General features: G+C 32.9%; 1 protein-coding gene across 5 annotated transcripts in view; it reads right to left on the bottom strand.

Moving 5' to 3' along the window:
- The window catches only part of PHKB (phosphorylase kinase regulatory subunit beta), a 254654-nt gene that overhangs the window by 80099 nt on the left and 147974 nt on the right, over positions 1–26581 (bottom strand). For all 5 annotated transcript variants that reach the window (XM_074293309.1, XM_074293310.1, XM_074293312.1 and 2 more), the window contains one exon: positions 22977–23071. In XM_074293309.1, the coding sequence (XP_074149410.1) occupies positions 22977–23071 (95 nt within the window). The remainder of the gene's footprint in view (positions 1–22976; positions 23072–26581) is intronic.

Here is a 26581-nt window from a genome sequence, read left to right as displayed (position 1 = left end):
ATAGTGAGGAAGAAAATTTTGAATATGGTTGAGGAAAAATAGTAATTAGATGCTCACAAAAAGTAAGGAAAAATGCTAAAACATGAAGAGGGTAATTAAGCAACTGTATGGAAGCAGAATGTAAAGTAACAAGATAATGAATATGAAAACATTACATAAAGCACTGTTCAAATATAAGTATATAATATTGTTTTTAGCATCATCATTACTGATTTTTCTTTTATTATAATTTACACAGGATTATCTGCCACAAAACTGAAAAAAGATGGATTAGTTAGTTGTGATGATTCTTTCCCTCTTTTTTCTTTTTTAACAAAAGTTCTTTGTTTTGAGGGATGGCTTTTTTTGAGGGGGAGAGGACAGGAAAGAAGGAAAAATCTAGGTGACATAAAAAAGATATCCATAAAATCTATTTTATCATTCCTCCAACATTGATAGTCTCATATTTTATTATCTTTGCCAATTGGCTTGATTTGAGGGGAAACCTCAGGGTTTATAAATTTATATTTCTCTTTTTATTAATGAAGTGGAGAATTCTTTCATATGGTTGTTGATAGCTTAAAATTCTGTTCTTCAGAATTGTTCATATTATTTAAATATTTAGCTAATGGGGAATGACTTTTGGTCATCTATATTTGTTAGTTATCAATTTATCATGAATTGCAAATCTCTATTAGAAATATTTAATACAACTATATTTTCCCAATGATTTACCTTGCTTAGGAATAATTTCTAATTAGAGCTTCCTACTCTTTCTTGGATTTAAAGTATAGGAAGAATTTCTATATGGAAATGGGTCAGTTTCTTCAATAATCTATCAATTTGTTTTTAGAGCAAGAACTCCCATTTGAAAAATCAAAAATTAAACTGTTTATAGACATCCAAAAATTATAATTCTTAGCAATTTCTATCTTCTTTCCCAATAAATCCACATCTATCACTGTGGAAGGGGAAAATGGACCACATAAGACTAAGCTATTTTGTATTTATGTTTCATGAACTGCCTAAGCTAAACAATCCCATACTTAATGGTCAACCTCCTGTTAAGGAATCTTTTCTCATATGCAGCTAGGATAATTACATAGTTTGTTTGTTTGTTTGTTTGTTTGTTTTTACAAGGCTACCAATAGTCACTTCATTGTTACTATAATTATGAGATCTTTATCTAACAATTATTACTTAAATAACTAAATCATGATCATATTGGTATTCTTCCAATAAATTAAATCACAAGAACAAACAGATACTCTAAATATTGCATTGGTATTCATGAAATATTTAAAAAAATAAAAAGGAAAAACTTCAAATATTAGGTAGATCTTCTTTGAGGGGAAATTGATAAGAAGCAATTAAAAAGATAGAAATATGGTATGTTCTATTTTAGGGAAAGAAATAAAACAAACCTATGAGACCATAGACTCAAAAAAAAAGTATCTTTATGGAATAGAAAAGCCTAAAGCTTTGACAATAATTTTGGTGATTACACAAAATTTTTTACTTCAAACTTCCCGTATCAATTATTAGAATAAAAATTGCTAGCTCCACTATTTTTTTTCCTAAGGTATACATTTTTACTTTTTTTCTCCCATTTATATTAACTTTTAAAAATATATGCTAACTAGACGTACAATTCCATATTACTTCAAGGAACAAAAATTGTGCGGTTGATTTCCATTTATATAATTCAATTGGCTTAATTCCAATGAATTCATACCATGTCTCCTTTCAGAATATTAATGAAATTTTGTGTGCATATGGTTACAAAAATAACTGAGGGCAAAAAAAGTCACTGTTAATTTTATAATTCCTTTGACCTCTTTTCTAATATTGGAAACTTATTTCTCCAAAATCAAAATGTATCTAAGGTTAGTCATCACTCAACCTTAAGAATCTGATTAGAGTCAACTTGATTTTCATGAGATCCAATACTGAACATAATTAATATATATATGACACTACTTTCAACAGTTTTTAACCCATAAAGACTATAGATAATCTATTTTTAACAGGCAGTATAATCTTAGTGTCAATCCCATATCCTACTATGACAGTGACAATGATGACAAGGAAGATGAGGATGAGGATGACTCCTACTCTTCCTCCTCTTTTTCCTCCTCCTCCTCACATACAAACGTATGCACATGCACAAAGAGCAACAGGAGCAACAGCAGCAGCAGCAGTAGCAGTGTCATATCTACAGAGAAGAAGCAACATTAAGAAAAATCTGCAGAATTTATCCAATTATATTTTTTTGGCAGAAAAAAAAGAAAAATACCATTTTCTTAATAGTGAGTAAAAAATAAGAGAAAATGAGAAATGAGTTGACTTGACTCTCTACAAATTTATTTAGGTTTTGAATATAGATTTTTGGTCCATATCTTAAGCTAAGAAATAGGAGTTGAGATGTGGAAGGAATTGTGTAAAAAAAAAAGATCTGAATAAAGTATTTTTCCTCACACCAATCATTCCTCCAAAGGACTGTCAAACTAGATCAATTCAATTGAAATTGACAAATCAAGTATGCCAGTCTACGTGAATTTAAGATACAAGGTGTAGGGGGCAATGAAAATGACAAATGAGAGACTAAAAATTCTTTTATGGGTTACTTCAACACAGATGGCTAGGTCTAGCATTATAATTAGGCTGTTATTATAGAATATTGCCTCAAGTACTTGATAAAAAATATTCACATTTTACCCAGATAATGCAAGTGCAAAATAGGCAATAGATAAAACTCTCTAAGGATTTTACCAATATACATTAGAGAGGGTTCATTTCTTAGGGAAATAGTGGCTGTAAAAAAGCAAATACTTCCTGCTTGGAAGAATAAAATATCTGCTAATAGACCATTAAATAAATGTGTTTTAACAACTACATTAAGTAATGGAGTTTCCTTCAAATGTCCCAGTTAAGTTCAAAATTTAGGAATGATCTATTCTTATCTCCAGAGTAAATGCAAAGAATAAGATCTTTAATCAGTCAACAAGCACTATTATTCACAGAGTACAAGTCCTATAATAGGCCTGGGGAAATAAACACAAAGAAACTGCTTGGGTCCTCAAAAAATTTACATTTAGAAAATTATGGTTGGAGAAGAGACAATCCTAGAAGCTAGGGGGAGCAAGAAAGATTTCGAGTAGAAAGTGATGTTTGAGCAAAGTCTCAAAGGAAACAAAACATTCTCAGATATAGAGAAAAGAATGCATTACAAGCCTAGGGTCAGATAACACCAAGGCACACAGGCTGGAAATGGAAGGTCCCTGTATTAGGAAAACCAGTTTGAATAGTTGAGGATGACCATAAGAATGTGAACTTGGGTGAACAGAAGCATGTTGGTTTCCTCCAGAAATAAGGAAATTCAAGAGGTATAAATTGGTGTAGGGGAAAGATAAAAAGATCTATGTGGACATAATTCATTTCAGATAACTGCAATACTTCTGGTTGGAAATGTCAGGAGAGACTCTGGCTAGATATAAAGAACAGAAAGAAATGTTGATTAGAGATAATTAAATCCATGAGATGCTGATGAGGTCACCAAGTGAGAGGGTGCAGAAAGAGTAAACTTCCCCCCTCCTAGCCCCACCAAAGTTCTGAGGTATATTCATTGTTATGAAGTATGACAGAAGATTCAGCAAAGAAAACAGAAGAGAATTTGGGTTACTGAAGGTCAAAACTGAGGGATAATGTTGTCCAAAAATCCTATAGATGAGACAATCTTCGGGATTAGAGAATGATCAGCAGGGAGTTTCATTGAATAATGATGTCAAATTATCAAAAGCTTTTTTAGGGGGGGTTATATGTCTGTCTTTACACACACACACATATAACAGATCATAGGTTTAGTACTGGAAGGGACCATAGAGATCATCTAGTCTTGTTAATATACAGTTGTTTGCAAGTTGTGACATCCTTGAAAGCAGGGAATACAAACAGCCTTTCTTTGTATCCCAGCACTTTACAAATATTTGGTACATGGTAGGTCTTTAATAAATGATAGTTGATTGAATGATTAATCTAGGCCAACACTCTGACTTTACTGATGAAGAAGACAAGGTCCAAAAATGTTAAATGATTTATTCAAGGTCCCACAGGCATAAGCAGCAAAGCTGGAACTTGAAATCATGCCTTCTGACTCCACTCAAATGTTCTTCTGTCTCCCACTATTTGTTAAGCACTTACTACGTTCCAGGTATAGTACTAGACTCATAAAGAAAGGCAAAAGCAGTACCTGATGTCAAAGGAGCTCCTAATCTGATTGAGGAGACAACATGCAAAGATTGGAGAGAATGGAGAGCTGGGGAAGTCAGAAAAAAAGACAAAAAAGTCTGTAAAAGCTGCAATGTTGAGAAAGGGGACAGCAAACTCATTGGGGGGGGTGCAATGAGGGCCTACGTTAGACTACATAATATAAATATATAACAAATCCTGTCACCATATGTTTCTTGATTTTCTCCAGCTTCATTCAGCAGCAAGCAAAGTGCATCTGTCTTATACTATCCTAGATCACAGAAATGTATGTAGGTATGTGTATCATTTTTAGAATGATACTACTCAAAATCTCAAGTAGATCTGTAATCTCAAGGGCTTTGGAGTTGGTGAATCTCATCTATGCCTATCACTCCTATAAGATGCTCACTAATGTTCTAAAACTCTACTACAATATGTCCATCCAATATGATAGAGGCCTTCTTCCCCTTCTAATATTTGAGGGTATTAATGGAATATTATTTTTGTATTATTCTTCATTATTGCTATTTGACCAGGGCACCTTTTCCTTACTGATATCATTCCTTAATGACATTATTTATTCTGGTTCTCATTGGTTAGTCATTGGTTATGTATCACAACCTGTTCATAACTGCTATGCACCTCTCCATAGTGTTTTGTATGATAGTGATTATCAGTTATCTGGAGGCAGTGCTATTCTGTCATGCTAGCATGTAGCAACACAGGTAAAATGTGAATATTGAAAGGACAGGCCTTTACTTTCTTTGTTTTTTTAATATTGCTTACTTTTTTAAGGGTTTTTATTTTCAAAACATATACATAATTTTCTACATTCTCTCACAAAATTTTGTGTTGCAATTGTTTTTCTCCCTCCCTTCCCCCTACTATCTCCCCTAGACAGCAAGAAATCCAATACACGTTAAACATGTGCAATTCTATACAATTCCACAATTATCATGTTGCACAGGAAAAATCAGATCAAAAAGGGAAAAAATGAGAAAGAAAACATAAAGCAAGCAAACAACAACAAAAAATGTGAAAATACTATGTTGTGATCCACACTCTGTTCCCACAGTCCTCTCTCTAGGTGCAGATGGCTCGCTTCCTCACAAGACTGGCCTGAATCATCTTATTGTTGAAGAGAGCCACGTCCATTGGAATTGATCATCATACAATCTTTTTATTGCTATATACAATGATCTCCTGGTTCTGCTCCTTTCACTCAGCATCAGTTCATGTAAGTCTCTCCAGGCCTCTCTGAAATCATCCTGCTGATCATTTCTTACAGAACAATAATATTCCATAACATTCATATACCACAATTTATTCAGCCATTCTCCATTGATGGGCAGCCACTCTGTTTCCAATTCCTTTAGGCCTTTACCTTCATAGGAATCTTGGGGTCAATAAAACAGCCCTACAATTTCTTAAAAGCAGTCTAGTCTATTCTCCTTAACTCTAATCTTCACTTATTGTCCATTTAACTCAAATATCTATGCTATTGAGAAAGCCCTGTAGTATGTCTAAATACATGTTGAAATCTGGATAATTCATTCATCTGTTCTTTTCTGTGCAGATGGACAAAACAAATTCTTTTGACTTAATAACAGATCTTTTCAAGAGCTCATACAAAATTGGAAGGCTTGATGAAATCAATAAGCATGTGGAAGACCACATCCACAAGAAATCCTGCCTCGTCCTGAATTTTATGTTGGATTTCTTCTAGCAAATCACTGTCAGTGAATAAAGTAGGATCATTTCTGTTACATCTTCTAAAGAATCCAGAATGGTTTTCGTGTATGGATGAGAGAAACTTTATTTGTAAAAATAAAACAAAACAAAATATTGACAGGCTATTCTGTTCTACTGAATTAAATGCTTTTTTGTAATCAATAAATAACAAATTATATCTTTCAATAAATAAACTCAAACTAATTCCTGAATTTCACTCAATTATTTTTTAACTGTACTGTATTTTTGATAGAGACAATTAATTTTCACTGGTTCTAGTATAAAATTCTAATTCATAAAGCAAAAAACAAAAAATAAAAAACCCACCTCTCAAATGAGAGCTAATCATTCAATCAAAAACTTCACAAGGCATTAACGGAAGAAAACCTCTGGGAAACTGTGGCAAATGCAGGACATGACTTAAATATCATTTTTGATACTTTGACTATTTTGTTGTATCATGCTAATCATCAGAACTCTTGCTTAGCACTCAAATCTATTTCCTTACTTGTAGTTAAATTTGGATTTTTGGTCTCATGTACTTTCCTCTTTTTTTGCCAAGCAAGTAAAGTATGTGTATGTGTTTGGTAGAGAGGAGCTGAGGGAGTACAAGGGAGGTTGTTTTTCCTTTAAGCAATACGTTATGTTTCAGAACTCTGCTTTCCATGAAAGTTAAAATGGATGAGGGGGGCGGAGCCAAGATGGCGGAGAAGAAACACACTACTCAGTGAACGTCCTCACTCCCTCACAACCAATTAGATAAATTAAGTCTCAAAATTAGCTCAGGACTGATAGATACCACAAGGACTGGAAGCACGACTTACCAGCTGAAGAGAATCTGGAGTTTCAACAGGAAAGGTCAGTTCTCAGGGGAGGAATAAGAAAGACCAGCACAGACGGTGGGGTAGGGGCACACTGCGCCCATTGCGCTGGGAGGGGCTCTGGGATCAGAGAAGCCACTGAGGTAAAGGAATCTGGCACAGGCTGTTAGCTCTTCTCTGCTAATTATTTAGCAGTTCAGAAGAGAAAGCCAAAATATTTTAAAACTCAGATTAGATATCCCCCCCCCCCACCCTGGGGGTGACTCGGCAGACTCGGCACCAGGGGGTGTGGCCTCAGCTACCTCCTGAGAATAGTTAAGAGACTGACAAGTGGGTGGATACGGCCCAAGGCAACACACACTGCCTAGCTTAGCTGGAGGGAGTGGAACTCAGCTCCAGGAAGTCCCAGAGAAGCGGAACCTTTGAACTAGGGACCGCGGTTTCTGGCAGACACTTCCAGTTTGAGCGCAGGGGCTTCTCACGTCACCTGCTGCAGACATCCACTCCCCACCCGGACACATAGGCTGAGCTTCTTGCTGTCTTCACTATTCTACGCCCTCAAAGCACAGCAGTGCTAATCACCTCTGGGGCACTTCCAGGGAGGGGGTGGGGAACTCTCTCCCAGAGCTCTCTCTTAGCGCGGGCGCGGGGGCCGCTGCATCCATCCGGTCTGGGAGGAAGCTGGTAAAGAAGTAAATAATTTCCTACCCCAGGGACAGACCCCAAAACATTTTTTAAGTATGAGCAAAAAAGCTAGAAAAACTATAGATTCCTTCTATACAGAGAAAGAGCGGGTACCCAACCCCGAGGAAGTTAACAGCAAAGATTCAGAAGATAACAACCTAAAGGGGAACGATTCCTGCCCCCCATCACATAACTCTCTCCTAGAAGAAGCTCTTAAGAAATTGAGGGAGATCGAAGAAAAATGGGGCAAGGAAAGGGAAGTTATGATAGAGAATAACAACGTCCTGAAATTGGAGTTGGAAAAAATAAAGAATTCACAGGAGATGCAGGGAAACAAAATTAGTGAATTAGAAAAGGTTAAAAAAACACAGGAAAGTAGGATTTCTGAATTGGAAAAGATAAAAAAGTCTCAAGAAAATAGAATTTCTGAATTGGAAAAAGAAAATAATTCTCAAAAAAAAAAAAATTAGGGAAATGGAAAAAAATTCAATAGAGCAAAATAATTCATTTAAAAACGAAATTGGGCATTTACAAAAAGAACTAAAAACTGTGAAAGAAGAAAATAACTCCTTAAAAGTCAGGATGGAACAAATAGAAATGAATGATTCACAGAGAACCCAAGAATCAGTCAAACAAAACAAAAAAAATGAGAAGCTGGAGAACAACGTCAAATACTTACTGGGAAAATCTATAGACCTGGAAAATAGATCTAGGAGAGATAATCTGCGGATTATTGGACTTCCAGAAAACTATGACCAAAAAAAGAGCCTAGATTCTATTTTACAGGAAATTATCAAAGAGAACTGTCCAGAGATAATAGAAACAGAAGGGAAAGTAGATGTGGAAAGAATTCATCGAACTCCTTCTGAAATAGACCCTAAAAAAAGAACACTACGGAATATTGTGGCTAAGCTGCAGAATTACCACACAAAGGAGAAAATCCTGCAAGCAGCTAGAAAAAAACAATTTAAATACCAAGGTGCCACAATAAGGGTCACCCAAGATCTGGCTGCCTCCACATTAAAAGATAGAAGGGCCTGGAACCTGATATTCCGTAAGGCAAAAGATCAAGGACTGCAACCAAGAATGAACTACCCAGCTAAGTTTAGCATCTTTTTCCACGGAAGAAGATGGTCATTCAATGAAACAGAGGAATTCTATATGTTTCTAAAAAAAAACCAGACTTAAACAAAAAATTTGATCTACATCCACAAGACTGAAGAGAAACAGAAAAAGGTACACAGAACCCTTGAGAACTGTAACTCTGTTGTGGGTATATAAAAAATACTCAAGGATAATTTGATTTTACTGATATAAAAGAAAAAAAGGGGGGTGTAGTAAAGGGAAGGAGGTCGGTTCAGAAAAAGGGGAAGGAGTGATAAAAAGAGGGAAACTACATCCCAGGAAGAGACATAGAAAATACACCATATCTGAGGGAACTTAGTGAGGGGGAGAATCATTGTGTGAATCTTACTCTCATCAGAAGAGGCTCAAAGAGTAAATAATTAACATATTTGTTTTTCAGAGAATTTTCTCTCACCTCATTAAAAGGGGGGAGAGGAAAAGGGAAAAGGAAAAGGGGAATAAGTGAAGGGACTTGGAGGGAGGGGGGAGGGATCCTAAAAAAAAAAAAAAAAAAAAAAAAAAAAGAGGGAGGGTTGCGCGTCACAAGGGGGGTCTGTAAATTAAATATCGGGGAGGGGGATCAGGGGGGTCAAGGGAAAAAAGCATAATCTGGGGATAATACGATGGCAGGAAATACAGAATTAGTAATTTTAACTGTAAATGTAAATGGGATGAACGATCCCATCAAACGGAGACGGATAGTAGATTGGATCAAAAAGCAGAACCCTACAATATGTTGCCTACAGGAAACACACTTAAAGCAGGGAGATACATACAGAGTAAAGGTAAAAGGTTGGAACAGAGCCTATTATGCTTCAGGTAAAGCCAAAAAAGCAGGGGTAGCTATCCTTATCTCAGATCAAGCAAAAGCAGAAGTAGATCTCCTTAAAAAAGATAAGGAAGGAAACTATATCCTGCTGAAAGGTAGCATAAATAATGAAGCCATATCAATACTAAACATATATGCACCAAGTGGTATAGCATCTAACTTTCTAAAGGAAAAGTTAAGAGAACTGCAAGAAGAAATAGACAGTAAAACTATAATAGTGGGAGATCTCAACCTTGCACTCTCAGATTTAGACAAATCAAACCACAAAACAAACAAGAAAGAAATTAAAAAAGTAAATAGAACATTAGAAAAACTAGGTATGATAGACCTTTGGAGAAAACTGAATGGCAATAGGAAGGAATATACTTTCTTCTCAGCAGTTCATGGATCCTATACAAAAATTGACCATATACTAGGACATAAAGATCTCAAAATTAAATGTAGGAAGGCAGAAATAATAAATGCCTTCTTCTCAGATCACAATGCAATAAAAGCTACATTCAGTAAAAAGTTAGGGGTAAATAGACCAAAAAGTAATTGGAAACTGAATAATCTCATCTTAAAGAATGACTGGGTGAAAGAGCAAATTATAGAAACAATTAACAATTTCACCCAAGATAATGATAATGATGAGACATCATATCAAAATCTTTGGGATGCAGCTAAAGCGGTAATAAGGGGAAATTTTATATCTTTAGAGGCTTATTTGAAAAAAATTGAGAAAGAGAAGATTAACGAATTGGGCTTACAACTTAAAAGGCTAGAAAAAGACCAAATTATAAACCCCCAACCAAAAATTAAACTCGAAATACAAAAATTAAAAGGAGAAATCAATAAAATTGAAAGTAAAAAAACTATTGAATTAATAAATAAAACCAAGAGTTGGTTTTATGAAAAAGCCAATAAAATAGATAAACCTTTGGTAAATTTGATCAAAAAAAAGAAAGAGGAAAATCAAATTGATAGTCTTACAAATGAAAAGGGGGATCTTTCCACCAATGAAGAGGAAATTAGAGAAATAATAAGGAGTTACTTTGCCCAACTTTATGCCAATAAATTTGATAACTTAAGTGAAATGGATGACTTCCTCCAAAAATATAGGCTTCCTAGATTAACAGAGGAGGAGATAAATTGCTTAAATAGTCCCATTTCAGAAAAAGAAATAGAACAAGCTATTAATCAACTCCCCAGGAAAAAATCCCCAGGGCCAGATGGATTCACATGTGAATTCTACCAAACATTTAAAGAACAATTAGCCCCAATGTTATATAAATTATTTGAAAAAATAGGGGATGAAGGAGTCCTACCAAATTCCTTTTATGACACAGACATGGTACTGATACCTAAACCTGGTAGATCGAAAACTGAGAAAGAAAATTATAGACCAATCTCCTTAATGAATATTGATGCTAAAATCTTAAATAAGATATTAGCAAAAAGACTTCAGAAAATCATCTCCAAGATAATACACTTTGATCAAGTAGGATTTATTCCAGGAATGCAGGGCTGGTTTAATATTAGGAAAACTATTAATATAATTGACCATATTAATAATCAAATTAATAAGAACCATATGATCATCTCAATAGATGCAGAAAAAGCATTTGACAAAATCCAACATCCATTCCTACTAAAAACTCTTGAGAGTATAGGAATAAATGGATTATTCCTTAGAATAATCAGGAGTATATATTTAAGACCGTCAGTAAGCATAATATGCAATAGAAATAAACTGCAACCTTTCCCAGTAAGATCAGGAGTGAAACAAGGTTGCCCACTATCACCATTACTATTCAATATAGTACTAGAAACGCTAGCCTCGGCAATAAGAGCCGAGAAAGAGATTCAAGGAATTAGAGTAGGAAATGAGGAAATTAAACTATCACTTTTTGCAGATGACATGATGGTATACTTAGAGAACCCCAAAGACTCTGCTAAAAAGCTACTAGAAATAATTCAAAATTTCAGCAAAGTGGCAGGATACAAAATAAATCCACATAAATCCTCGGCATTTTTATATATCACTAACAAAATGCAACAGCAAGAGATACAAAGAGAAATTCCATTCCAAACAAATGTTGAGAGTATAAAATATTTGGGAATCCATCTACCAAAGAAAAGTCAGGAATTATATGAGAAAAATTACAAAACACTTGCCACAAAAATAAAATCAGATTTAAATAATTGGAAAGACATTCAGTGCTCTTGGATAGGCCGAGCGAATATAATAAAGATGACAATACTCCCCAAACTAATCTATTTATTTAGTGCTATACCAATCAGACTCCCAAGAAACTATTTTAATGACCTAGAAAAAATAACAACAAAATTCATATGGAAGAATAAAAGGTCAAGAATTGCAAGGGAACTAATGAAAAAAAACTCAGAGGAAGGTGGTCTAAGTGTACCTGATCTAAAGCTATATTATATAGCAGCAGTCACCAAAACCATTTGGTATTGGCTAAGAAATAGACCGGTAGATCAGTGGAACAGATTAGATACAAAGGACAAAAAAGGGTACATCTATAGCAATCTAATCTTTGACAAACCCAAAGATTCCAACATTAGGGATAAAAATTCATTATTCGGAAAAAACTGTTGGGAAAACTGGAAATTAGTATGGCAGAAATTAGATATGGATCCACACTTAACACCATATACCAAGATAAGATCAAAATGGGTCCATGATTTAGGCATAAAGAGGGAGATAATAAATAGATTAGAGGAACAGAGGATAATCTACCTCTCAGACTTGTGGAGGAGGAAGGAATTTATGACCAGAGGAGAACTAGAGATCATTATTGATCACAAAATAGAAGATTTTGATTACATCAAACTAAAAAGTTTCTGTACAAATAATACTAATGCAAACAAGATTAGAAGGGAAGTAACAAATTGGGAAAATATTTTTAAAAACAAAGGTTCTGACAAAGGTCTCATTTCCAAAATATATAGAGAACTGACCATAATTTATAAGAAACCAAACCATTCTCCAATTGATAAATGGTCAAAGGATATGAACAGACAATTCTCAGAGGAAGAAATTGAAACTATATCCACTCACATGAAAGAGTGTTCCAAATCACTACTGATCAGAGAAATGCAAATTAAGACCACTCTGAGATACCACTACACACCTGTCAGATTGGCTAAGATGACAGGAACAAATAATGACAAATGTTGGAGGGGATGTGGGGAAATTGGGACACTAATACATTGCTGGTGGAGTTGTGAAAGAATCCAGCCATTCTGGAGAGCAATCTGGAATTATGCCCAAAAAGTTATCAAACTATGCATACCCTTTGACCCAGCAGCGCTACTACTGGGATTATATCCCAAAGAAATACTAAAGAGCGGAAAGAGACATATATGTGCCAAAATGTTTGTGGCAGCTCTTTTTGTTGTAGCTAGAAACTGGAAGATGAATGGATGTCCATCAGTTGGAGAATGGTTGGGTAAATTGTGGTATATGAAGGTTATAGAATATTATTGCTCAGTAAAAAATGACCAGCAGGAGGAATACAGAGAGGGTTGGAGAGACTTAAATCAACTGATGCTGAGTGAAATGAGCAGAACCAGAAGATCACTGTATACTTCAACAACGATACTGTATGAGGATGTATTCTGATGGAAGTGGAAATCTTCAACATAAAGAAGATCCAACTCACTTCCAGTTGATCAATGATGGACAGAGGTAGATACACCCAGAGAAGAAACACTGGGAGGGGAATGTAAATTGTTAGCACTAATATCTGTCTGCCCAGGTTGCATGTACCTTCGGATTCTAATGTTTATTGTGCAACAAGAAAATGATATTCACACACATGTATTGTACTATATTGTAACACATGTAAAATGTATGGTATTGCCTGTCGTCGGGGGGAGGGAATAAGGGAGGGGGGGTAATTTGGAAAAATGAATACAAGGGATAATATTATAAAATATATATATATAATAAAAAAAAAAAAAAAAAGAAAGTTAAAATGGATGAGATATTTTCACTAAAGTTAAATACATATAACACCTTCCTAAAAGCATCTGGGATTATTAAATGTGTTTTTAAAAAATCTTTAGGTTTTTAGCTTTGGGAGAAAATAAAGAGCCAGAAGTAATTTGTCTTTTCTGAACTCCCCAGGATTTTTTTGTATATCAAGCTTTTCTTGTTTTTTACCTTATAACTGAGCTATCTGTGACTTTAGGTAATCTCCACCAAACTATATCACTGTATCTCCAGGAGAGAGGGAACTATGTCTCTTTCATTTTTGCATTCCCCACAGTTCTAGAACAGGGTCTTAAAGATAGTAGATGAATTAATTATTAGTCTAGGGATTCTATTCAATATATAGAGACATAAACTGAATGAATAGAGATATAGACTTGGCATATTGGCTTTTTGAAATCATTTAATCCCTCAGCACTGTGCCAGATCATTCCCCAAAACTGCTAGTGGCAGAACTTCATTAGTAGAAGGAACTTCTTATTTGAGATTTCTTATTGCACTGATGAAATCACAATTATGGTTAACAAAATATCTTTTATGATGCTATAGAAGTGATCTTAGTTTCTTGAAAGCAATATGAGCAGAATTAAAGCTCTTTCAGGTCCAACTAAGAAAGAAAGGCTTTGAATACAAGCCCAGTTATATGTTATTTTATTATAGCAATTCTCCAAAATTATTTGCCCCTAGTAACGTTGTGATGTATATTTTATTGTAACCAATAAAATTATAGATCACTGATATTGAGGCACAATTGATGTATTGATTGAGACAAAACCCATGATTTTAAAAAATATATTTTAATAAAGTAAACTTCTGAACAGGAAGTCTACTTCCATTTCATTATCATTTATTCTCTTCTCATTACTCTAAAATTCCTATCTTCACTGCTCTAATGGAAGTTTTTGTAAAAGTAGTCTAAGTATCAATAACATTTTACTTGTCATGAATGATTTTGAATATTACCCTTCTTCACTTTTTTATCACATCTGTTATTCCCTATATTTTGAAATTCTTCCTACCCTTGGCTTTCTTAATACTGTGTTTACTTAGCCTCTCTTCTGTGGACTACTTTCATCCTCTTTCTTACTGTCACATCAAATGTGGTCTACTATAAAATATTTTGCTTATCTCTAAGTATCCATAGATTCATCCTAATTTTTCATTTTTTCTCCTTCCTCTTCATATATGGGTAACTCTTGGTATGCTTCATGTCAAAGTCTTTGGCTCCTTTCTCATTAAAAATATTCCTTCTATGATTTCATTTTTTCATATTTTCAACTATGAGTCAAATATCAATTACTCAAAGTATATGTCTGTACCCCTGACCTTTCCCAAATGTCCAGTCTATTAACATTAAGATCTATGGTTAGATGCAGAATACTTAATCTTAAATCTGATGTTAAACTAACAAATTCATATTCTAGAACTATAATTTTATATAATAAAAAGAAAATTATTTTTAATATTAGAATGGAGTTAATTGACTTAGCAATTACATTCTATTCACTAATATCTATTTCAAGAAAAAAGTTCACTTGCCAAGTTGTTTTAAGTCCATCAGACAATTAATTTTAGAATAAATTCAACAAATACATAACAAAAGAATTTATTATATTCTCCTAAGAAGAATTAATTGTCTGTGTCCTGCACAGTATAACACTTTGGAATGAAAGTTAAATCAAACTATATTTAATGCTGAATCTTTGAATTTAACAACAAGATTCTTATAAAAGGATACCCATTTCAAGATCATTTTGCCACCAGTGAATATTCAATACAGAATAAAACAAGTGAGATTCACACATGCTTTCAGCTGCTTATAATTTCTGCATCAGCCTTAGACTTTGAAGTATGAATGAGCTGCAAATTCTGGGAACAAACAAAATCTTCAAGCTGACATTATTGCACATTAACATAGCAGAAGCACTGCACTGTGAACAATGAAAGCCTCATTCATAGATAATCAGTGGTTACCCACGCATTTGGATTACCTAGGTAACAGGAAATGGTGACTTCCTATACAGTGTATGGTGGTAAGGAACAGCTGGGTAAACCACTGAAAATTAAATGTTTCAATCAGGAAACCTGTTAATTTCCCTAAAACCCCATGCCTTTAGATAAGGATGCTGGAAATCTCATCTAAATGAATATGCATTATATGTTTGGAGTTTGCCTTGTCCTTGAGTTAAAGAAATTTAGTTCAGGAAGAAGAGAAAAGAAAAGCAAATTAAATTTGTCTATAATGAACAATGATAAACATCATAAATTTCACCCGATATATTATATTTATACTGTACCCTTGTTCTGATTTTCTCAGCATACTTAATGCACCTCATATAATTGTAGATACAAGCAGTATTGGGAAAACAATCATATGATGATGATCTGCTAATAAGATTACATATAGTATAATGGAAAACACATTGAACAAAGAGTTAAGAAACTGATATTCTAACCCTGGTTCTCTGACATGCTAGCTAGTCATTCATTCTTACTGAGCTTCAGTTACAAAATGGAGGTTAAAATACTTACACTAGTTGTTTCACTATGTTGCTAAAAGGATTAGATGAAAACTTAAATGTGAATGTATTTTATGTTTTTAAGAAAATGTTAGTTTTTATTCTACAATGAGGTTACAGAGATTAAATAAGCTAATCTCCACACATATTTAACCTATATAAGATTTCCTACTATGTTGGAGAAGTGAGATATGGGAAGAAGGAAGAAAAATGTGGTACACAAAGTCTTACAAAAATGAATGTTAAAAACTATCTTTACATGAATTTAGGGGAAAAAGAGTATTTAGATTGATTTTTTAAAAAAGAAGAAGCTAATCCCCTATTAGATTTTCATGTCAAGAGGGCTTCTAGAGTTTATATTTCAGAAAAATGAATTAGCAGTTAATCTGATTTTTAAAAAGAAAAAGGAAAGCTAAACTACTTATATTTAAAAAGAAAAAGGAAAAATTATGGCAATTGATGAAGAAAATAAAGGAAACCATCAGAATCTTTAATTATATGCTCACAAAATTAACAACTTAGAGGAAATAGATAAGTACTTACAAAAATGTATAATATGTAGAATACTTAGATTAACAAAAAGCAGGCTATTTAAATAGTCTAATATCAGAAAAAACAAATTCCATGTCTTAAATGAACTCCCAAAGGAAAAAATAAAACTCCAGAACCAGATGGATTCACAAATGAATTCAATCAAACATTTAAAGAACAATTAACTCTAATATTATATAAACAGTTTGCAACAATTAAAAAAAAAAAGAAACATTTCAGTGATATAATTATGGAATTGTTATTGAAACTAGGAAGAGTCAACACATAGAGAAAACTGAAAATGAGTGGGTTACAACAATACATTAGAAAGATTATACACTATAACCACTTTGGGTTTATACCAGCAATGCAGGGTTGATTCAATGTAAGGAAGATTATAAATATTAGTATCAGGAATGCCTGGTTTCGAACGAAAAATAGTAATGAAATTCACATGGGGAAAAAAAGAGATTAAGTATCTCAAGGGAATAATGAAAAAAAAAAAGCAGAAAAGAATGAAGTTCATTAATAGCATATCTCAATCTGCACTACTAAGAAATAATGCTTAAAATTATTTGGTAACTAGTTTGATACTAAGTTTTGGTACTTAGTTCTTTTAAACAAAGAAGTTGATTAGTGAAAGATTAGATCTACAACATACAAAAGCTAAGGGCAGCTAGATGGCACAATTAATAAAGAACTAGCTCTATTAATTGAATGAAGTCAGGTGAAACCAAGTTCAAATTCAATCTCAGACACTTAACACTTATAAGCTATGTGACTCTGGGCAAGTCACTTAACCCCAATTGCCTCACCAAAAAAACCCAATACAAAACAAAATAAAAAAAATACAAAAGCTAACAAACATAGTAACACAATATTTGATAAGCCTAAAGATCCAAGTTACAGAGGAAAGGTTCCATATTTGAGTAAAATGTGCTGGGAAAACTGGATAAATAGTATGATAGAAATTAGATTCAGAACAATATCTCACACTATACAACAAGAAATGGATACATCACCTAGCTATAAAAGGTCACATCATAAACTAATTAGAAGAAAAAGGGAGAAATCACCTTTTATAGTTTTGGATAGTTGAAGGATTCATAACTAAACAAGTGATAGAGAGGAACATACAATATAAAATGGATAACCTTGATTATATAAAATGTAAAAGTTTTTGAACAAATAAATCTAATATAGTAAAAATTAGAAGAGAAACAAATACCTAGAAAAAATTCATAATGAGTTTCTCTGATAAAGATCTTCTATCCCAAGAAGCTGTTAAATTTTTAAGACTAAGAATCATTCCTCATGATAAATGGCAAAAGATATGAAAAGGTAGTTTTCAAAACAAGAAATTCAAGCCATCAAAAATCACATTAAAAAATCTTCTAAATTGTTAATAAAGAAAAAAAAAGCTAAGATATGACTTATATATATATTAGATTAACATAGGAAAATGAAAAATGTTAGAAAGGCTACAGGAAAACAGGTATACTAGTGAGCCACTATTAGAGAGGTTAATAAGTTCAGCCATTCTGGAAAAAAATTTGGAATTCTGCCCAGAATTTATTAACTGTGCATACCACTAGACCTAACTGTACCATTACTAGAGAAATACTGCCAAAGAAAGTGAAGAGGGAAATTTTCAAAATATTTATAGCAGCTCTTTTAATGATAGCTCGAAATTGGTAACTAAGGGGATGTCCTCTTCTTGAGGAATGGATAAATAAACCATGATATATGAATTATGCCTCAAAAAATAACAAAACAGCCAATTTTCAAGGAAACTGGGAAGACCACTATGAACTGATGCAGAACAAAGGGAGGAAAAAAGAATAATTTATACAATGATAGCATTATGGGGGGAGGGAAAGCAACTTTGAAAACTCATATCAAAAAAATAATAAAACATAAATGCAAAAGAATTAAAATGAAACATTAAGTGTAGCAAGAGATTAACTTAAGTCTTCCTGACTTAAAGTCCAGCATTTTATGTAATATATTACCCAGCTGCCTGATAACAAAAGAAGAGTACTATCTTTCATCTAAATACTTCAAGAAGCCAATGTATTAAACATGTACAATGCAAATTACAACTCCTTTACAACCTAGAATTTCTTAGTGTATTTCTATGGTTGAAAATTAACTATTGTGATTATAAGACTTTTCCAGCTTGATTAGAATGACTTTCAAATGCAAGACATGCAGCTTTGTCAACCAGACAAGAAAGCTCAACAGAAACTATCTGAGTTTATATTCTACTTATACAAAGTTTGAGAACCCAGAGTTATTTACACATCATGATGTACTAGAGTGTTTTTTTGGATGAACCTTTTTGAATCACATTATAAAAAAACTGCTGTGGTATATCCCTTCTGAGTCTATGCAACTTCTAAAATGGATTGGTTCCTAACAAATAATTTATGTTATTGGGAATCTGTGGCTTATCATTCATCTTATCATCTTACAGTGGCCATGAGATAGGAAAGTAGAGTATATAAGTATGTATTATTAATCCTAGATGTTACTTAAAAAACAAGTTTTTTGTTGTTTGGATTTGCCTTCAGTCCATTTTCCTTTTAAATATTTCTTGTATATAATTAGGAAATGATTTCAGCAAATGTTTAATTTAGCTCATTTTCATCTGGGTAGGATTTTAAAGATGTTCCTTTCCAAGTCATATAATTTTTTCTCCATATCTCCAAAAATTCCCATTCTTGGAAATTGTTTTCTAAAATGTTACAATTGCTATTTATCTACAACAGAAGTTTCAAGCACATGCTATATGTAGCTTACAACACTCCCAAGTGTGGCCCCAAAAGATTAAAATGCAATTGGAAAATACTTAACAAAATAAATAAAAATAAAACAAAATGTAGATAATATCACATTTTAAAACTAAATCAATATATAGCCTGCAGGCATCTTTTTGTAGGGATAAGTAGGCCCCATGTCTATTTGAGTATGTGCTCTTTTCCATTTGTACCAAAGCAGAATACCTAATCTACAAGAGGAATTGAAAGTTAGATCCAAATTTCATTAGTCGAGGGAGATTTGGGACCTACAAATTAAACCAAAACAAAGAAGCAATTTGGAGAGAGACAGATATATATAAACACACACACACACACACACACACACACACATACACACACATATATATACATATATATGTGTATATATCTATATCTATCTATCTATCTATCTATCTATCTATCTATCTATCTATCTATCTATCTATAAAGAGAGAGAATGAGAATAAATGAGCACAGAGAAGAATATAAAGTTATAACCCCAAATTTTGTCCTACCAAAGCATTATGTATAAAATATATCATTTAGGAAATATTAATTGACTCATGGATTATAATTCAAGTATTCATCATATAGCTCTTTACTTGTATCCCTTTTATGACCCTATCATGTATTATTTTGCCATTATTATATGATATATTTCCCTACAAAACTCTGAATTCCATAATGACAATAACTATATCTAAACTTTCTTCCCATTACATAGTACAGAACTTTGCACATGTAAGTACTCCATAAATGTTTGTTGAATTGAAATAAATAAATTTATTCTAGAAAATAAACTCATTTCAATATGTAAAGTGTGATTCTCTGAAAAGTAATCAAACTTTCCTTTTGCCTTGCTCTACAAATTGGAAGGGTAGGGAGGGGAAAGCAGCATTCCCATAGAGGATGAATTTTTATGTAGTGAGCTATGAGGAGGGGAATATTCATTCCCCAATTCTTCCAGTTTTAAATGTAAATGAATCATGGGACGTGTGATAAATTGGTTCTTGGCATCTCATTGCTTTAATATCATCTCTCTAGCTTGTCATCTCAAATGCCAGAAAATTGTTGTGGGACTGGCAGAATACTAGCTTCAAATATTCTGGTATTCAAATATTTTTGGTATATTTAAAATTTGACTCTCCTTTATCCTCCTCCCAGTACTACAGTTCATCAATGCTTCACTTACAAAGCTTCAAGCAAATAAAAATCCTCCATCTTGTAAAAAAAGATTAGGGACCCCTCATCTAATAAAGGATGCTTTCTGGCTTAAACATTCTTTAGGCTCAAAGTAAAACCATAGCATCATAGATGTAGAGCTAGAAAGGACCTTAGAGATCATCTAGTTCAAACTCTATAGATGAGAGTGCTCTGAGGTAGGTCTAGAGAGGTTAAGTTAACATACATACTAAATGATAGAGGCAGAAATGCAATCTGGGTCCTCTTACTCCAAAAACCAGTGCCTTTTTAAGAGATAACAAATTAGATCAGTCCCCTATTTTATTCATTCAAAGGTGAAATTAAATAGGGATAAATGTAAAATCCTCTACTTAGGTTCCAAAAATGAAAGTTTTCAAAAAAAAAGTAGGTTTCAAAAAAGTTGAAGGAGCTAAGAATACACACACACACACACACACACACACACACACACACACACACACACACACACACACACACACACACTTTAAGTTTGGCCCCAGAAGGCAAAACAAAGAACATTAGGTAGAAACTATGACTTAATAGTTATAGTCCTGATCAAAGGAAAATCTTAGAATGAGGGGTAACAAACAGGGAATAGACTTTCTGGGGAGTTAGTGGGTTCCCCCAAACAGAAGTCTTCCAAAACTTGATTAGCACTAGTTGGGTAAAATGTAGAAGAGATTGTGGTTTATGTATAAGTTGGACTAAATATTTAAGGCATGGTTGGATTTTTAATAGGTGTATTTCTAAGGTCCTTCTAACTTCAGGATTCTGTGGATCAAGAATAGATGTATAGAGGATTCCATAAAAGCCTATCTTCTTATGGGACAACTCATTAACAAGCAGTCTTTGTGATTATTCAACCAGTCCAGAATTCCTCTAAATACACTAGTGTTTAGCATGCATCCTTCCACAAGAATTGCACAAAGAATTGCATAAAAGACTTGATAAATACTTCACTGGACTCTAAGCATACTATGCCTACAATATTCTATTGATCTGCCTGGTTATTCTTTTCATTAAAAAAAAAAAAGTGGCAGAGTGGGCTGGGATGAGGACAAGATCGGTTTTGCATATTGCAATCTTGATGGAACTTTGTTAGTTATTCTTGGTTACTGATTTCCTTTCTAAAAGCTCACAAGCTATATCTTAAATGATATGATTTCAAATTTTGATTTTTTATAAAAATTTTGAAAATCAGTTCATTTGCTCTCTTCCTATGGCAAATTTTTTTTCTCCTCTACTTTATCATGAGATACTTCTCATATTATTCAAGATCAGTGGGAAGTTATTGTTACATAGTAATGTGTGAATTTTTCAAATTTATGAAAAACAAAATGCTTTTACAAGTGTCTTAAATATTAAAAATTCACCACCTTAAATAAGATTTAAAAAATATAAGTCAATAGAACAAAACCTATGGATCATAACTGAATTGTGCCTTGCATATTGTAGACAGTGTTTGACAAATATCTTTTTAAAATGTATGTTTATATATTGTATTTAATATATACTTTAACATATTTAACATGTATTGGTCAACCTGCCATCTGGGGGAGGGAGTGGGAGGAAGGAGGGGAAAAACTGGAACAAAAGGTTTTGCAATTGTCAATGCTGAAAAATTACCCATGCATATAGCTTGTAAATAAAAAGCTATAATTAAAAAAGTATGTTTAGTGTGCTTTTATGCATATATGTGTATATGTAGATATATATGTGCATACATATATAAACCTATTTCAAAATATATGGAACGATTTAATTTAATATGCATATCTCTTTTAAGTGGTGGTTGTTTTCTGCTTTAATGCATTTTTACTGCTTTGAATCCTAGGCATATATTCAGATTCATTTCTTCTCTCTCTTCAGGCAGTTTCCACAATATATAAAGTTTTCATTTGAAATGTACTCATTATTGATACCATTTGCTACTTCAGGGTTTGGCCAAGTCAACATCAATCTTATTCATCCTGCAAATGCTTATTTTGTTGAACCAACGGTCTGAATCCACAGAAACTAAATTTTAAACATTTTGAAAGAATCACATTATCTGTTACTGGTAACAAAATCTCCAACTGTTATTCTAGATTTTTATGGAAAAAGGAGAAGGAACAAATACTCATGGTAGTCCATAAGATAACACAAATATGAAATGTAAATAGCCTTGAATAGCCTCCATGAAAAAATGTTTGTATATTTTCTGAGATGCTTGTACATTATTGGATATTTTGGCTCCTCCAGTGAAAATTCAGTGGCCTACTTAGTTAGAAAATTCAATGCCTTCTTAATATTTTTTTCCCTCACTAAGCAGAACTTAAGTATAAAGAAGAGAAAGCATATTCTTTCCTAAGAAGCTGTGTAAGGAAAACAAATGACCTCATGAGACTCTACTTACTAACCTTTCACAATATTGCTTGATTTAGTGACAAAATAATAATAGCAATAATAGTAAAATAAAATAATAATAATAGTAAAAATAGTAATGATAATAAAATATGTCATTACCTGATTAGAGAATCTCATGCTAACATTCCGCTGATCCTGTAGAGGGATGTATCTATGGATTGGGTCAATGTCTTTGGGACTTATTAAGTCATCAGCTGAAAAGGAAGAAAAGAAATGACTGTATCAAGCTGAGTCTAACGTTTCAATGGCGTATCAGGTACTATGCAAATCAAAACTTTTTATGATCTATAGGAAAAGTGCAGCTTCTACCATTTATCCTAATAATCTCAATATTCTTTCCCTTTTTTTTCCCAAACTCAACTCCAGGTTTGAAGAGCAATGACTCAGGTTGAAAATATTAAAGGCATAAACAAAATGATCAGGATTATTCGTGCATATTAGTATAGACTCTATGGGTAGATTTTCATAGTATTGCACAGCAAAGAGAGAGCTGACCTTGAATCAAGGAAAATCTGGGATCAAGTCTTTCTTCTGAGAAGTAATGACTATATGACCCTGGATTAATAGCTTAATATCTTAGTTCAGTCACTTAACATTTCTAAACCTATATATGGCAGAGAAGGTGTGAATTCACATTGCAGTCATTTCCTCCCTAGATAGTTCTCTCTGATAGCAAAATCACAGGATTAGTTCCTTTTCCTATCCTACAAACCTAGAGGTAAAAGAGATCCCAAAGATTAGTTAGTCTTGCTCCAACATTTTAACATGAGGACAAGAGACCCAGAAGGTATCCAAGCTAATAAATGTAATGGAAGAGGCAGAATTTGAACCTATGTCTCTTTAGACGATAGCACACTATTTTTCATTCCTTCAAGAAGCAATGAGCTCTCTGTTCTGAAGTAGAGGGGCTGAATATTTTAATTGGTAAATTGGAAGAAATCATCGATCATTTAAACTAAAAAAACAAAATCAGGAAAAAAAAGGGGGGAAAAAAACCTGTGAATTATTTTTCCATCTTAATAAACAGTTCAATCATAAAGACATTTGAAGCTACTTGAGTGGGAGTCATAATGTAATTACAGAACTAAAGTTACAGAGCATAATATTAACTTGCCAAATTGCTGAACTGAAGAATATTTTAAAATTGCATTTTCATCATAAAATCTTTAAAAATACTGAAAATCCTATTTTTTCTTAAGAAAAAGAAATCAGTGCATTTGGTTTTTCAATTTTTTTCCAACAGCACTTAACCTCAATTACAAGGAGATACACAGGGTAAAGATATTATGAAATGAAATCTGTCAGTGATTTGCAGGTATGTACAATACTTTTTGCAATGCTGAACATATTCTTTTTAGGAGAAGCAAGAATGAAATTTAATATAAATTTTAGTTGTTGCTAAACATAAGCACAAAGCCCAAAGCAAACCTCTAAAATCCCAACAATAATGGGTCTCATTGTTTGTAGAATGTTGAATATTTGATATATTTAATATATATTTAAGAGCAAGGGCTGCTGGTGTTTATAGTATGCAAAAACTAATTTTTTTTAGTAGTTTTAAAATGCTATATACACACATGGTTCTTTAAAAGTACTAATCAATACAGATGAAGAGAAATGAGACTATTTGTGCTGAAAGATCCATTTAACTGTTTAAAAAGAATGGTGTGGAAATTTCAAACTACAGCACACTTTAACTGATGCACTTGGAATTATACCTGTCATATACTTGCTCAGCTTTGAAAAAGTCATACTAAATGGATTCATCAGTTACAATGGGAAGTGTTTTCCATTCAGAATTAAAGAAAAAAATCATATCCATACAAAATTAAAAATAACTCAAGCATAGTTATGCACCTTCAGTTTACCTAAAAACTTTTAGCAATAGAAATGATTTTTCATTTCATATGCTACATGCACCATTGGAACACTGAACAAAGACCAACTGGTAAACTTCAAATGATGCCAGGATACATATTCTATAAATTAATTTGCATATAATAATCAAACTATTTGCATAACTGTATGTATACACAATGACAAAAATTTGACAAATAGGTAATCAAAAGAATAACTAACAAAAGTGCTTATAAAATTATGTGAGGCAGTATAAATCTATGCACAATGGACTTATGTCCTAAGTGGGGACAGTATCTTGTTGGTACAATTAAAAGACTCTCAATTATTTACATTTTTTGAACACTTTTCTTTTTCAAGGCAATTGCAGCTAAGTGACTTGTCCAGGGTCACACAGCTAAGCAGTATTAAATGTTTGAGAACGAATTTGATTTCAGGTCCTCTTGATTCCAGGACTGATACTACTATCTACTATATTAGGACAATCTTAAGTTTCTTGGATGGAACTAAAGTTCAGTAAACAAACAACAACAACAACAAAGGTAAAAACAAAAACAAAAACAAAAAAACAGGAAGAAAGCTGAAGAAAAAAAGATTGATATAGTCTTTACTATTTAAAGCTATTACTTGGATCACAGGATTTTCTTTTTTTTTTTTTTTTTGAAAAAAAAATTCAGTCAGTTGACAAACATTTATTAAATTCTTACTACATGTGGTAGACATTATGCTGAGCAGTAGACATCCAAAAAAAATGGTAAAAACATTATTTCTGCTTTCAAAGAGCTCACATTTTAAAGGAAAAACAACATGTAAATAAGTAGGTATATACAACAATACATAGAGTAGTTGAAAAAAAAACTTGCTGTTATATCATATATTTATTTCTATTTATAAATGTAGCTTTCCATGAATAAAAATATAAGCTTGAGAGAAAAGGAACGGTTTCTACAAGTTCCATGAGGAAAATCTTATTTAATTTGCACCTTTTTCTCACAGAATAATAAGATTTAGAGCAGGAAAAGACCTTAGAGAATCAGATGTATTTCACTCCTTTCATTTTACAGATGAAGAAAATGAGTCCTAAATAGAAGAGATAACTTGCTCAAGACCATATGGGCACTATGCTGTAGAGCTTATATGACTACCAACCATTGCTCTTTTCACTATGCCATTCTTCCTTACATTCTTTAGTTCACTGAAAAATAGTCATTAATATGTATATTTAAGTAATATACATAATTATGGTTCTTCAAAGAAATAAGCAGAGTTTTGTTTTACTAAGTAATTCTAGTTGAGGGAGAGGTTTAATGACAACTTCTTAGTACTAAGAAAGCCAGTCAGAGTAAGTTAAATGAAAAAACAACTCAACTATGTGTTGAGTATGCACTCAGGTCACTTGCAATCACTCTTTCCCACAAAATAGATATTGATACTGTTTAGAAATTCATTACCTTTTGGTTTATAATTTAGGAAGTATCAAGAATCTCTAAGAAGCAATCATCTAGCAATATATCCTTTCTCTTTTTGTATTCATTTTTTAATATAATTGATCAGTGATTGAATCACGTGCTCTATTAAGAAATAGTCAAAATGAATTCCATTTGAAGTCAACAAACCAACATAAATCAACCATTTTTTAAGCACTGCTGAATACATCTAAAAATGTACTGGATAAAAATAACTCCCCAAAAGTGGGATTCTAGAGTTAACCATTCATGCCAACGCTCAGCGGAGTTTGATACTAAGTGTCTACTGGACAAGCTAAAAAATCTACACTGTCCTATGTGATAAACATTCTCCATGAATATAAAAATGGTATGGAATAATACACATGGTATTCAAAATTA

Source organism: Sminthopsis crassicaudata, chromosome 2 (assembly GCF_048593235.1).
Source record: "Sminthopsis crassicaudata isolate SCR6 chromosome 2, ASM4859323v1, whole genome shotgun sequence".
Taxonomy (NCBI): Eukaryota; Metazoa; Chordata; class Mammalia; order Dasyuromorphia; family Dasyuridae; genus Sminthopsis; species Sminthopsis crassicaudata.
The sequence above is the reverse complement of the archived record's forward strand: the minus strand, read 5'-3'. Positions and strand labels throughout refer to the sequence as shown.